This window comes from Channa argus, chromosome 18 (assembly GCF_033026475.1).
Source record: "Channa argus isolate prfri chromosome 18, Channa argus male v1.0, whole genome shotgun sequence".
Taxonomy (NCBI): Eukaryota; Metazoa; Chordata; class Actinopteri; order Anabantiformes; family Channidae; genus Channa; species Channa argus.
This window is the reverse complement of record NC_090214.1, coordinates 21082891-21096907: the sequence shown is the minus strand read 5'-3', so window position 1 is coordinate 21096907 and position 14017 is coordinate 21082891. Positions and strand designations below refer to the sequence as shown.

The 14017-nt window shown below is 39.1% G+C and overlaps 1 protein-coding gene across 1 annotated transcript; it reads right to left on the bottom strand.

Annotated features, from left to right (window-relative positions):
* Positions 1 to 2954: 2954 nt before the first annotated feature.
* On the bottom strand, positions 2955 to 12902 carry macir (macrophage immunometabolism regulator). The gene is made up of 2 exons (XM_067483918.1): positions 12748 to 12902; positions 2955 to 8589 (listed from the first exon to the last, which is right to left on the bottom strand). Exon 2 carries the CDS (start codon positions 8580 to 8582, stop codon positions 7929 to 7931), a length of 654 nt encoding a protein of 217 aa, XP_067340019.1. The 5' UTR covers positions 8583 to 8589; positions 12748 to 12902; the 3' UTR covers positions 2955 to 7928.
* Between the last annotated feature and the right edge of the window lie 1115 nt (positions 12903 to 14017).

Below are 14017 nucleotides of genomic sequence, written 5' to 3'. Positions count from 1 at the left end.
AATGGGACTGTGTTTATTAAAAACCAAGAATAGTGCTGTGCCTGTAAGATGTAATAAAATGGCTCATTAGCACACTAATATTGAGCTTTCTTACCAACACTATTCTCCTCAATTAACCCTTATTTTAGAACCACGTGTGGGTGGATGTCACCAGGCATAACGCTAATCTGCCCCCACTGGCTGTGAAGAACCCAGAGTGTCTTGGATTGCTTCATAAGATCGACAGAAACAAGGACATGTGGGTACAGCACTACTGCATCCTGAAGGACGGCTGTCTCTACTTGTACAGTGGCATCCGTGCAACTCGTGCACATGGTATGTGTCAGGTTTCAACTTCCCCTGTGAACATAGTAGCTTTTCTTCATTGCATCTGAACCAAGAAGAAGAGAAGGACATTAAGGTTTTGGGCAATGTTCTCGAGCAACATTATGATTCAATTTTATGGTTATCTGGTGTGATGTCAGATGGAATCAAACTAACAAACTAACGAGGGGAAATTTCCCTCTGCTTAAATCTTTGAATCACATCAATGCTTCAAACGTATTTTTCTCTTAGCTCTCAATTGAACTTCCCCAAAATCAGCACAAGTGAAGCAATGACTAGAACTGTAAGAGCTATAAACTGATTAGCAGACATCATCATCTCTGCCCCTTAGGTGGGATGTATCTTCAGGGGTACATGGTGCGAGAGCAGCCCTATGGATCCAAGAAATCCACCATTGAGCTGAAACCTGCATCTGATGAGTTCAAGACTTTCTACCTCTGTGCTGAAAATCCTAATGAGAATAAAAGGTAAGGACGACACTGTAGCTCCATTTAAGAGGTTTGATGCAAGTGTTTTCTTATGGAACATTGTGGTTCCTAATGTTTTTTATGGGTTTATTTTTATTTGACATTTTTCTCTTCACAGTGATTATCTGTGGTAAACCTGAGCTGTTACACTATATTCTGACTACTACAGCCACCACTGGTCTAGATTTATTGGATAATTTTATTGTGAAGGAGAGACAGGAAATGTATTTGTCATAGAAGGCTGTTGTCCCATTAAACTCTACCCCACTACTTGGGGTAGAGTTTAATAGGCGAAAATGGGAAAATGAGTTAACTCTGTTGGGTGGACAAGCTCAGCTTAAGAGGTGGAGAGCAGAGTTCTGACTTCTAAAGGGAATTTGGAAAAGAGCCTCTGCTGCTTCACAGCAAAACATCATGAGGTGGTCTGGATGTCTTATCACATGTGTCCAGATGTCTCTAAATGGATTTGTTTTCTAGTCACATCCAGACCTAAAACCCTCAGCATAGATTATGTGATGTATCTGGCTTGGCAACATCTTGGGATCCCGAAGGAGGAGCTGGATAACATGGCTTTTGGGAGATGGACATCTGGACTTCCTTAATGAACCTGACTCAGAATAAAACGGAACAAAATTGATGGATTGAAGTTGTTCCATTCCTCCCTTACAGTTCCAGAGACTTAAAATTCAGTACCGATGTTATTTTGTTACCTGTCTTTGTAATAGTAGACAGTTTTCTCACTGTCACTGTAGGAAGCAGTCTAACCAGGTTAGTGAAGATCGTGTCATGACGATGTTCCTGTTCTTCACAGATGGATTGTAGCTATCGAAGCTTCTATAAAGAAGTGGGTGCCTTTACATCAGGCCCTTCAGGACTACATGAATCGAGTACCGGAGGAGACCAGAATGTGAGACGCTCTGGATGATCCTGATGATTCTTTATGGAGGATCGTTTCAGTTAACTTTCAGTTAGAGGTTTTCATGTTGATATATAGATACTTTGTTCATCCCAACAGGAAATTCACAAATGTTGTTCTGTTTCTTTGTACATTATCAGATCACATTTTTATATGAATTCGTCATTTAAAGCACTTTTTCATTCCTTATTTTAAATAGTCATTTTTGACCTAATACTCTTTGAATTAAAGGTAATTGACCTTTGTAATTGTATTCTTCTATGTCAACGACATCTAGAAACCCCTTATTATAGCAGTCACTCAAGTGTCATTTTAAAATGCCGCATTCATTCTGTTTCAAGAATTAAACATTTCAGTTCAGTTTGTGATGTGAAATACTGTATATTTTAAATCTATATTACTCTAAACTTTTAGAATGTAAGTGTGCTTTTGATACTGCTTTTAATATATACGTGTGTATAACTCAGCATGCAACATACAGAAAAATGCATTGACTGAATAAAAATGTAAACTTAAAGGATGACTTTTTACATTTTTTCTATTTTGTTTAAATTCAACAACCAAGGTTTCTTTTGGACTATGACCACAACTGTCTGAAAAACAAGACGCTTCATATTTTTGTGGGAGCCCATCAGAAACATATTGAGATAACATGCTTTGGGGTCTTTAACCCTTAACCTTATTGATAAAGACAACATTCCCATGGATGAATATTTAGGGAGAGATGAGCCGGGGAAGACATATATTAGTAAACAATGTGAACATAGATATTGTGGCTGATCAAGTACCTTCATCTTACATTGACCTTTTCATCACCCTCTACAGTTACTTTATAGAAAGTGGTTATTCATTAAGTAGATAGATTTCAACTCTGCTTTCTAATACTTGTGGTCATCAAGGCTCTGGTAAGAAGAGTATTCCTGACTCTGTGTGTGTATGTGTGTATAACTGATACAAAAATGTGAACCCTTGGCCAAACAGTACAGTCAGTGATCTGTCCAATATTGCACTTTACAATGCTTCTCATTCACCCATTTGTACTCACAGTCTCTCTCTCTCTCTCTCTCTCTCACACACACACACACACACACACACAGATGTGGATGGGGGAGCTGTTATGCACCTGGCCAACACTCACCAGGAGCAACTAAGGTGCGGTTCCGTGACATGTGACACAGTCGACCCGCACTGATGCAGTTAAAATAGACAAGTGCAGTACCTTTAATTAATTTATTAACTGAAAAATTAAATAAAAAGAATAAATAAGGCAAGTACAACAATGTCAAAGAATAGAATATTTTCACCAAACATGTCTACACAGTCTACATCCCAGTTACCTCAACTTGTCATTTACACATATCAGGGAAACATTTCACATCTTCTGCTGCTCATTTTCTTTTCAGGTTTGAGTTACAGAGAGGCATCATCCATTAAAAATTCCAATTCTGTCTTTTTTATTCACCAATGTGTGGAATAATGTGTGGAAATTCAAAGAATTTAGAGATAGTGTGAATGTTGGGTAAGACGCAGGATCCATCCAAACGTAGTGCATATTTTAACCACATTTCCAGACCATCATCAACACAGCATGTGAATTACCATGCATTTCCATCCTCTACATTTATGCAAACATTTTAGCAAATGATGGCAAACAGTTGGAGAAGCTAATTTTACAGTCTGTACCATTAAACCAGTTAGGAAGCTGACGCACTATAGTCAAAGCTGAAATGATTGCAAACTACATAGAAAAAAGGTCTGGTTATTTTTTTACTATCCATCAGAACTAATGTTTAATGCTTCATTTCATGATTAGTTTGCTATGTGTTTCCATTGCTTCGTTGCATTTACTTGTACTGACACTTTTTTAACTTTGCTAACGTTGCATAAAAACAGGTGGCTGGAAATGCATTTACAGAATGTCCCGAATGCTAATTTATGTGTGGATGAAATTCTTATTTTGATAAATTCAACTTTTTTAAAATCATCCTATAACACAATAACATTCTTCACATTGACTCAAATATGAAGAACATTTCCTGTGTTTCTATGAGCTTGAACATTTTTAAAAAAGTGTAAATTATAAATGAAAAACACACTATATATTACACATATGTATAATTTATATTTAATGTGTAGCATTTCTGACTGGTGGCTTGCAGATATATTAGACAAAGACACCGATGCAGACAGTAATGCACGCTCCACCTACGGAGTTCAATGGGTTTAAATCAATGTAAACTGCACCAATTTTGCTTAGATTGTTTCATTTGCCAAAACAGAACATTTCAAAGATGTTATTATCACATAAAGATTAAACACAGATACTTTAAGCTTTTCAAGAATTAATGGAAATATTTAGTAATAACCAGGTATTGGGGCATTAGTATTTGAAGTTACAGTATGTGTTTTTTTAAGATGGTTTTTAATTGAAGTAAGTTCCAAAAAAGTATGTTGGGGAGTATGTGGGAAGTGGTGCTGATGCCTCCTGGGATCCAGGCTCACACAGCAGTACCAGTGGAGGTGCAGTGAGGCTCACTTCAAAGACTTTCTGAATGAGGATTCTGACCAGTCAGAGATTTTCCATCATCTCATCCATTCATCTCCTGGTACTTTGTAGTAATATTCATGAAACATAAAGGGGAAATGCAAAATTACCTGTTTCTACTTATTTTCATCAAAGCACTGAAACAGCTGACTGGAAACACTGGGTTTGGTTTATGATTTTTACTACAACCTCATCTTAAAGTGGCCGAATATCTAGGGACCCATCACGTAGTCCATCTTTATATACAGCCTGTGTTTATTAAATACAAACTGGTATATCTGCTGGTAATACTAAGCTATTACCCGGTTATTACTTTGGTAATTACATTGATGTTACTTTGTTACATTTGCATTGACAATGACATTAGCCCATTCCATTGAGCATGAGCACGTATTTTCTCTCATGAGAGAAAATCACTCAGGGTGCACAACGCACTTCCTTCTGCCTCGTTATTACAAAGCTGTAGCGTAAAGTCCTACCAAACTCTCTACTTGTGTGTATTAGGGTTAAAGTACTTAAAAACGATGAGACAAAGATCACAAATTCCTTCCAAGGCAGCACAGGAAAATGTGCAAAGATCTGAGGGGTGTACAGATTTTTCCATTCCATGTTCATGTGGCTTGCTTATGTACAATATTGCAGCACTTACTGTGAAAGCCTAGTTGGTGCCACAGTGGTGCCACAATATCAAGGTGCACTGACACTTCCAGAGTTTGTGGTAGATGTCCAACAGTGCAATAAAGTGCAGAAGATTCTCTGCAGTTGAGGCATTGGAAACACATCCATTACTAGTTGTAAGGGGAACATGGAGACTCATTAGAAGACATCCCTTTACAGACAGTTGTACACCCATAACCAGCTACACCAACCAAATGCACTAACGTGGTTAACTAAAGCCAACATAATTCTGAAGCTAACAATAACCAATAAACAGATTCAAAAAAAGATTTAAATGATATTTCATTAAAATGTACAAGGGGAAGTTCCCAAAGTCCATTTGCTTTGCAAGAATTAAAAAAATAAACTTTCATCCACAGAAACCTTATTTAATCTCTACTTCTCAAGAGACCTTTCTCAGACCTCAGTGAACATTTTTCTTTTTCAAGAGACTTTTTCAAACTCTTCTTTTGTCTGCTTAGCGACCTCTTTATTCATTCATCACAGCTTCTCAATCCCTGTTCCCTTTTCCACACGTCAGCCTTGATTTTAGGCAAGAGCCCGAAATCAAAAGGGCGAAGGGTACGTCAGGGTAGTGAGGTCATCCAGGAAGGCTGGTCCCAGAAGCAATGAAGTGGATGGTCTTGTTGGCTCTTGAAGGAAGGAAGGAACCGAATGCTCGTGACACACCAAGCTGACTGTCAGCCAATAGTAGCACGTCAGTGAAGGTCCGTCGGTCTAGTTTTTGCAGCATCATCTTCATCAATGGTGCTTGTCAGGCCCCTGTTGGCGGCTTTTTGGGAAATTTGACGTGTTAAATCTGCGTTGAATCATCACTGAAAGAGAGCACTGAGACTGGTTGTTCAGGTTTAGTGAATGAGAAGAGACCACAGTCATAACAATGCCAGTACAACTTGTAACTTGTTATCAGGCAGATCCTCGATTAGAAGTAGTTATTTACTGTGGTGAATGAGACCAAAAATGTTAAGCAACACTACTTTGTTAACAGTTAGGTATAGTCGTGGTTCCAGGGTCCATGCAAGCGCAAAATGTGCAGCACTACCTGCCCGTCTGCTTTGTGGTGTGTCACGCTGTGGTCCACACTAAGGCTATGTAGCAGCAGTTGGTCTTCTTCAACAACAGTTTTTTCACATTTTGCAAAAGCATCAGATGTTGATGTCCTAAGGCGTCCCTCTCTTGGATTATCTTTGGTGCATAAATGACCAGTTCCCAAATAAGCAAACAACTTTTGGACAGATCTTTGAGTTTGTGATAAGCTTCTATCACGTTAAAGCTCTCTGCCCCAGTGAAATGAACCGAAATGAAAATGGTTACCCATGAGCACTCCCTTTTTCTTACATTAGAAAGTAAAAATCTCTACTTCCTTAATTTCATGTTGCATTGTAGGCCTACAAAGAACATCCATCCATTATCTGTAACCACTTATTCTGTTCAGGGTCACAGGGGGCTAGAGTCTATCTCCAGTATGTCTCAGGGCCAACACAGAGAGACATAAACAGACAGGCAACCATTCAAACACACATTCATTCACACATACGGGCAATTTAGAGTGACCAATTAAGCTAACGTGCATGTCTTTGGACTGTAGGAGGAAACCGGAGGAAACCCACGTAAGGACGTGCAGAACATGCAAACTTCATAGAGGAAGGTCACAGGTGGCGAAGGGATCCTACAAAAAACAACCAGAAATGAAATAAGGTTTCTGAGAAAGAACTGGGGATTATCTTGCATATTTCTATTAAGGTGAACAGACTTTTGAACCTCCTCTTCTATATGCTGAATTCGCTCACTCTTAATCTGTAGTAGATGATGCAACAGGCATAGCTTTAGTAGTTTCCATAGATGTTTTATTACCTGTGACTATAACAGGTTACTACTGTTGTCAACATGAGGTCAAAATGTCCAAATTTGCTTTTCTCTATAAGAAGTCAAGCTACAACAACAAATAATCCAATGGGTTGACTGTCTGACTGTCTGTAAGAATTGTTCTTCAAAGTTCTCCTAATATAATACACATATGCCATATGTACATTGACAGATATATTCGCTCTAATAATGATGACGTCGCCAATCATCTTGTCACACTAGCTGTGAAGTTTGTGCAACTAACTCTAAGGGCTTGAAGACAAATCCACTTTCTCAGCCACATTACGTACAGTGTAGTCACAATAGGAAGGGATTGTTTTGAAACCTCCTGGTGCTCAGGTCTTTTCTCGAGTCTTTGTTGCATCTCTTCTGTCTTTTTCTACAAAGAGAAACCTCATATTCCCAAATATGTTTTTAAATGGGAAAAGATCATTTTAGCACCAGTATAGTGGATAAATGTACATATGGCATGTGAGCATGTATTAAGACAAACTTCAGTAAAGAGGCTTTGAATTGAGAATCAATACATTTTCCTCCCAAGCCCATCTCATGGTAAACAAGAGGTTGAAATACACATTGATGCTAAGTGATACCAATATTGAAGCAATAACTGAATTGATTAGCAACAAAAAAGTATGGTCTTGTGAACTTCACAGTTACTGTATGCAGTGCCATAATCCAAAATTAATTCACAAATGTCCACTAAAACAACTTCTCACAGATAAGCAATAAACCTATTATTGGCCTTATAGTAGTGGTGCATCTTAAAGCTGATACAGTATGTGATATGTGCATTTATCAGCTGTAAGCTGATGTATCAGTGCGTGTCTGACTCTGACTAGTACAAACGCAAAACACTTTCAATAAATAGGTTGACCAGTTATTGCTAAGTTAATATAATTCACATTTTTAACCTCAATAACCTCAGTACAATGTGAGGACTAATTTAAAGATTTTCTTCATGTTATGTGTACAGTACACAGGAAAAACCAGGTTAATAATATAACAAGATTATCAGAATGTCTCCTTCAAGAGCTGTTAATAATCCGAGTAGAAAGAAACCAAGCTGGAAATAGCACCTAGATCCCCCAGAGGGTGAAAAGATGCCTAAAAAAAGGCCGTCCACCATTCTTCATGTCTTGTTCCTGGTAAACATGCGCTCACCTCTCAAGGTGAGGTGCTGCAGTTGGTACTGTAACACTTCAGTGTCTGATGACTCTTGGATACTTATTTTGTCCAGATTAAGGTAGTCCAGAGACTTAGACTGGGCCCCCTTTCCTTTAAGTAGACATAGGGGCAGCGGATCATGCAGACCTCTCCCAGATTCTCCGTGTCCCAGAGATCTGAGGGAGGTGTCACTGGAGCTGGGCATACGCCTCCGCCTCCGCCCATTAGCAGCAGGAATGTCATAGGGTTGGTAATAGCGACTTTTCCCTTTAAAGATGCGTGAAGAGCGATGAACGCCCAGGTCCGCAGACTTTGGGGTAGGACTCTGGATGGGGCTGGACACGGCCTCTGACACAGAACCTTTCTCTGGAGTGCCCTCTGACCACTTGTGGGCCAGTTTGAGTAGCTCCTCACCAGTGGTAAAGCCCACCAGATAGTTGGAGTCCATGTGGAGGATCTGGTACCCTGCAACAGTACCTCTAATTGGAGAACAGGGTGTGCTGGCACAGCGGGGTCTCTCTGTGTCTGGCTTCAATGTGGCTTTGATTTCAGCTGCAGGCAGAATAGAGACGTGCGCCCTAGACACTCCACTGATTTCCATTTCCATCCTTACAGACATGTCCTGACTGAGGAAGAGAAAAACAATTAGTTGAGTAACATTTGTGTTAGTTAACTAGTCTGCAGAAAAACAAACCATTTCACTAAAAATCTCAATGCAAAAAAACGAGGGGCCGAGCCATTCTTAACTATATTCTCGGACCAATTACATTCTGAAACAATCTCAATAATTAATAATCAAATTTCTTGTGAAATTCTTCTCTTTCTCTGTGCTGGCAGCTCTTATTTTTGTGTCAGAGGGAAGCAAATCTTCTTCACCTCATTCACCAGATTTTGGCAATAATGCTTTCCTGAGCAGTGTAACTGTATTACGATTACAATTGACGGTGCATTTAACTTTTCCTATCAGGATATTACAAAGAAATCAATTTCCATGACGTTCTGGTTGAACTATCCTTGGGGTTTTGGGCAGTTGGATAATCAAGATATGTAATGACTGTTACTGTTATTTATCTCCCCTGTAAATGTGTGAAAAAGAAACAGCTTTTGAAATACATAAAAATACAGCTATGAAGATTTAAATGCACGTCCGCAAAGCTGTGGTTTAACCTGTGGTTAGAACATGTTATTTAAATACAACAGAGATGTCCCTGCAGACTTCACGCGACCCGAGAGATAGGTACCAGTCAGCTGTCAGTCTTTTAAACACAAGCTAAGTTTATTTTTGGGATGGTGAAGGAGTAGGAGATGGACAAGGGAAAATGAATAAAAGCATAAGCAAGATTAAGACAGAATGTCTGGCGGAATAATAATTAAGTTGGTTGTTTTCTATGGCCTAGTCATTGTCATGACAGTATCCAGCATAGGCTTGATCATCTACCATTTCTAACTGGTTTATGATGATAAAATACAAGAAACCTTTGTGATGATTGGTGTATTATTAAGGACCCAAATGATGTGATGGCCAGAGGAAGGGTTATAGTAAAAGGGGTTTTATTAATAAATGCAAAACAAGAGGGGGGCAAACAAACAGGTAGGACAAGTGAACCCACACTAACAGAGGGCAAACAAACAGACCAGGCAAAACTGTGATAGAGAACTAATAGTGAAAACAGAAATTATGGGAAACCTAATAATTAATAAGCAGTAATAATTAACCAAGATGGGTGTGCACAAAAACACCCAGACACATGCAGGGATGGAAAAAAAACAGTGAACAATATAACAAAACCTATTAATAATAATAATAATAATTCATTTTATTTACAAAAGCCATTCCTACTGGGGTCAACAGAGAGAGATAAACAAAAGACCAAACAGAGTCTAAAACAGAAAGAAACTGACAGGGACACAACAAATGTTTAACTAAGACAGAGATGGATAAATGAAGGACGAAACCTCACATCAAAAAACAAAACAAGAAGAACCAGAGTCCAACGAGGGGGGGCCTGGTGGGCAGACAGGTACAAACATATCTGGCAAACAAGTCTTTAGGAACAAAGTCTCTCAGAAACAAAACTAGAGCATAAAGACTGAACAGGTGAGTATTAACCGGAGTGAACAAAGCAGACAAACTGACCTGGGACTGTGAGGAGAGCTGTGTTTAAATAAACGCGAACAGGTCAAACTAATCATGACTAACGAGATGAGTAAAGAAACAAAAAGACTAAAGGACCAACGACAAGTGGGGCTGAGGTACTAAAAAATAAAAGTCCGAGACAGGAAGTGAAGCTGGTGAAAACCAAATCAAACTGAAGCCAAGGGACAGGATCATGACAACTTCAAGAAAATTGAATAATATATCACATTATTGCTGCTTTTGAGAGGTTGGATACTGTCATGGCTTTCAAGGTCTTACCAATGTAAAGTCAATATGATTCTGTAGGTTAATTTTATAATACTAAAGAAATTAAATGAGAAAATGATGTTGTTGCAGCACAACTTCTAACACTAAGTCTATATAATAGTTATAATATAATATATAATAATGTTTTTTATTGACTCTTACGAATAATTAACATGTCAGAATAGCATATATTAAAATGCAAAGAATAATAATTTTTAATACGAAAAACTGATTGTATTGATACTTTTTTACTATTTATGTTATTTTAAGAGTTTGATTTGCTGAGTCACACAGTATGATATTGTGTTCAGTTAAGTGGTTTTACAAAAAAATTGCTTTTACTGATCATGTTATTTCCAATATGTCAACAATATGGGTAAATGTTGAAGTTGTCTATGGGCAAGACACTGAACCCCTAACAGCCCAACCCCAGCTGTGCAAAAATGTATTTTTGTCCTTTCAGCTTATCCCATACGTTCAGAGTCGCCACAGCGGATCACTGTCCGTATGTTGATTTGGCACTGAGCAGCTGGGTATTGGGAATGGGCGTTGGGGGTTCAGTGTCTTGCTCAGGGACACTTCGACGTGTGGGCGCGAACCTCCGACCCTATGGTCAGTGGACGGCCACTCTAAAAGCCCCTTTAAAATTAACAGCGGTTTAGCCCTTCAGGGTTGGCACACCAAAACATATTCCGAACGCTGATTTGGAATGTGTTTTTACACCGGATGCCCTTCCTGTCGCAACTCTCTCATTTTTAAACCAAGGTTGTCCTCTGTGGCTGGGTGGGGCCACACCTGGTGGGGTGGGATTCAAACCCATGGCCTTCTGCATCCCAACATTTTGTAAATAATTAATAACACAGATGTAAAGATGTAAGTCTTTTATTTACATGTTAATGACGCCTAAGACAATAAAAGGCCATTAAAAATGTGAAATTAAAGAAGACATCTGAGGCAGAGTTTTTACATAAAAAAAATAAAAAGGCACAGGAGGATCTGGTTAAAGACAAAGATGGCAGGCTATCAACCTCAGCAGGAAGTAGCAGAAAAGTAGCCAGAAAACACTTAACCAAAACTTTCTGTGTCCCCTAAAAACGCCTATTCATTTAAAGCGCAACTTCACCACATTTCAAATTTCCCTCTGTGGCCTTAGTTTAGGTTGTAAATGTACATCAATGCTTTTAAACTTCCCTCTGACGTAACTATATTCAAATATTTCTCCAATTCTAGCAGAAAAGTTCTTCCAGATTGCAAAACCCGGAGGAGGTTTTTCATCATTAGGAGTTCAGGCAGCAGAGGTCAACCATAGTTAAACCGAATTTTTGTGAATAAAGAATTTAAGCAATTTGTCATCAGCTCAAAATAAGACATAAGACACATTTGTGATGGCCTTTTAGTTAGTATAATAATATAGGTATTTTCACAAATACATGATTTATAAATAATAATTCTGCATTAGTTGATGCATGTTGTTGCTATGCAGACAGGATGTAACAACTATATAAATATCTAACACCATGTTGTCTTTCCAGAAACAATGTAGGCTTCTTGGTAACATCACTGCCAGCGTTTTTCTATAGAACAGCTTTAGCTATGGAGGGAAACACTGTATTCAGTGGGTGATGAATAACAGGAACATTGATTTTTGAATTAGACTCTGCTGTTGGATTTAAAAGTCCTTTTTCAGTCCAATTAGTTTTGGGGACTATACATTAAAAATGAACGTATGGGATGATTTCTTGTTCTTATGTCTGGTTACACAACCATTTAACAAAGACGGGGTCTTTTCTGTTCCAAATGCTGTCGGTGTTGTAGCAGAATCACTTATTTCCACATAATGGAGTAGCAGGCAGACAGGAGCCGCAGGATGGACGACATGGCGCTGCCACACCGGCACCTAACGTTACTGACCGTTACTGCAAAACGGGTAAATACTGAGACAAATGATACATCAAATTTTAGGCTTTACACAATCACACACACACTTACACACACACACACACTCACACACAGCCATGACTTGTAACGTTGGCGTAGGAAAGGAAGGGAAGCTACCAGCGTAAAGCGGCTGTGCAACAAACGAGAGGCCGGATTCGTCGTGTCCTCTGCTGAATAAGAAGGAGCAGATCAGTGGACACCATGTTACCACGGTCCTGTCCCCCGGCGTAGCAGCCAGACTTTAAAGCGACGCACTGCTCCGTTTAAACCGCGACTGTCACACGGACATGCCGGACAGGATCAAGTACTGGGCGCCGTTTAAATGGATGATGGAAGCGTTTTTCCTATTCACCGTTAAAGTCCCGTCACATGTTATCACATATCTCCTGCTCGCATCTCCTATGAGGAAGGTGTCCGAAGAAAAACACAGTAAAACACAAACCTGATTTTCTGCAGAGAATCTGGTGGTCAACGTTCAGTGTGTGTCTCCCCGGCCTCCGCTCGCTCACGCCTTGGTTCCGTCAACAGCAGCTTAAGGATCACTTCCGGTCTAGATTCTGGAAAATAAAAGATGGGTCTACTATTCAGTTATTACACATTAACAACAAGGTACAAGACTGTTGTCGTAGTTAACTGTGCAACGCGTTTTAACCAGTGAAAAGAATGCTAGCTAGAAATATCTAAAAGGGCTGATCTGGCTTATGGAAACCGATTTCCATCAAAAGAAAAATAAAACAAGAAATGGAAGGCTAATCCAATTTCTGTTTTTCAACCAAAGTAAAATTCTAATATAAATAGCATTTTTCCCTTCAACGTGGGTGGAATATGAGCTTATGAGGCTGCCTGCTCAGTGGTAAAGCATTGGGTTGGGAAGCAGAAGGCTGCAGGTTCAAATCTGAGTTTTTTTCAATGTGTGATCTTTATACAGGCTTATAGTATATTATAAGTATATTGTTGGGTTCAAACAACCACAACAGCGCTGATTACACCTGGAGACACAGTTCAACTTCAGTGAAATAACACGGAAGAGTCGACTTTGCAGTTTTACTTGATCAAGGGGAGCCCAGCAGGGTCTTAGTGACCTAACACTTCACCCGAACTCAACCAACTCCACCGGGCTCTTCCTTGCTCACACTATTTATCGGAAACAGAGATCACGGCAGAAAAACAACTCCCTCTAAGTATAGAACAATATGAAATGCAATTCATCACATAATGATAATATAGCAGTGCATTGTTTCCTTGACCACTAGTCAACAAACTTAAAGGTAAACTATCAAAGGCAACTATCAAAGCTATATGGTGTCACGAATGACATCATCAGTACAAAGACACATCACAAACATACATTACATAAACAATTACATTACACACACAGGCAAACATTACATTTAATGTTGGAAACAATTAACAAACCCTAACATATGTACAACTTAGTTTCCTATTTTCAGTACCAGTTTCATTTTACATAACATTATCAGCATACATGCACCCACTGTAATGTTTTGCAGGACTCTGCGACTCACCCAGGTTCGGGTCTTCAACATCCATCCTTTGCAACATAGTTAGAAAAGGTTTGAGTTAAAATTTTGGATATCATGGATCTTAGGCAGGGTATAATACATGCAAAGAGCAAAAGAAATACAAACAGCATAATCAAAAATGGAGTCAGCAGTTTAAGTAACTTAAGCCACCAGGAACCATGACAGCCA

Bases quoted from the DNA above. Each gene is read 5' to 3' on its own strand.
- macir (XM_067483918.1), bottom strand. From the start codon at position 8,582: ATGTCTGTAAGGATGGAAATGGAAATCAGTGGAGTGTCTAGGGCGCAC.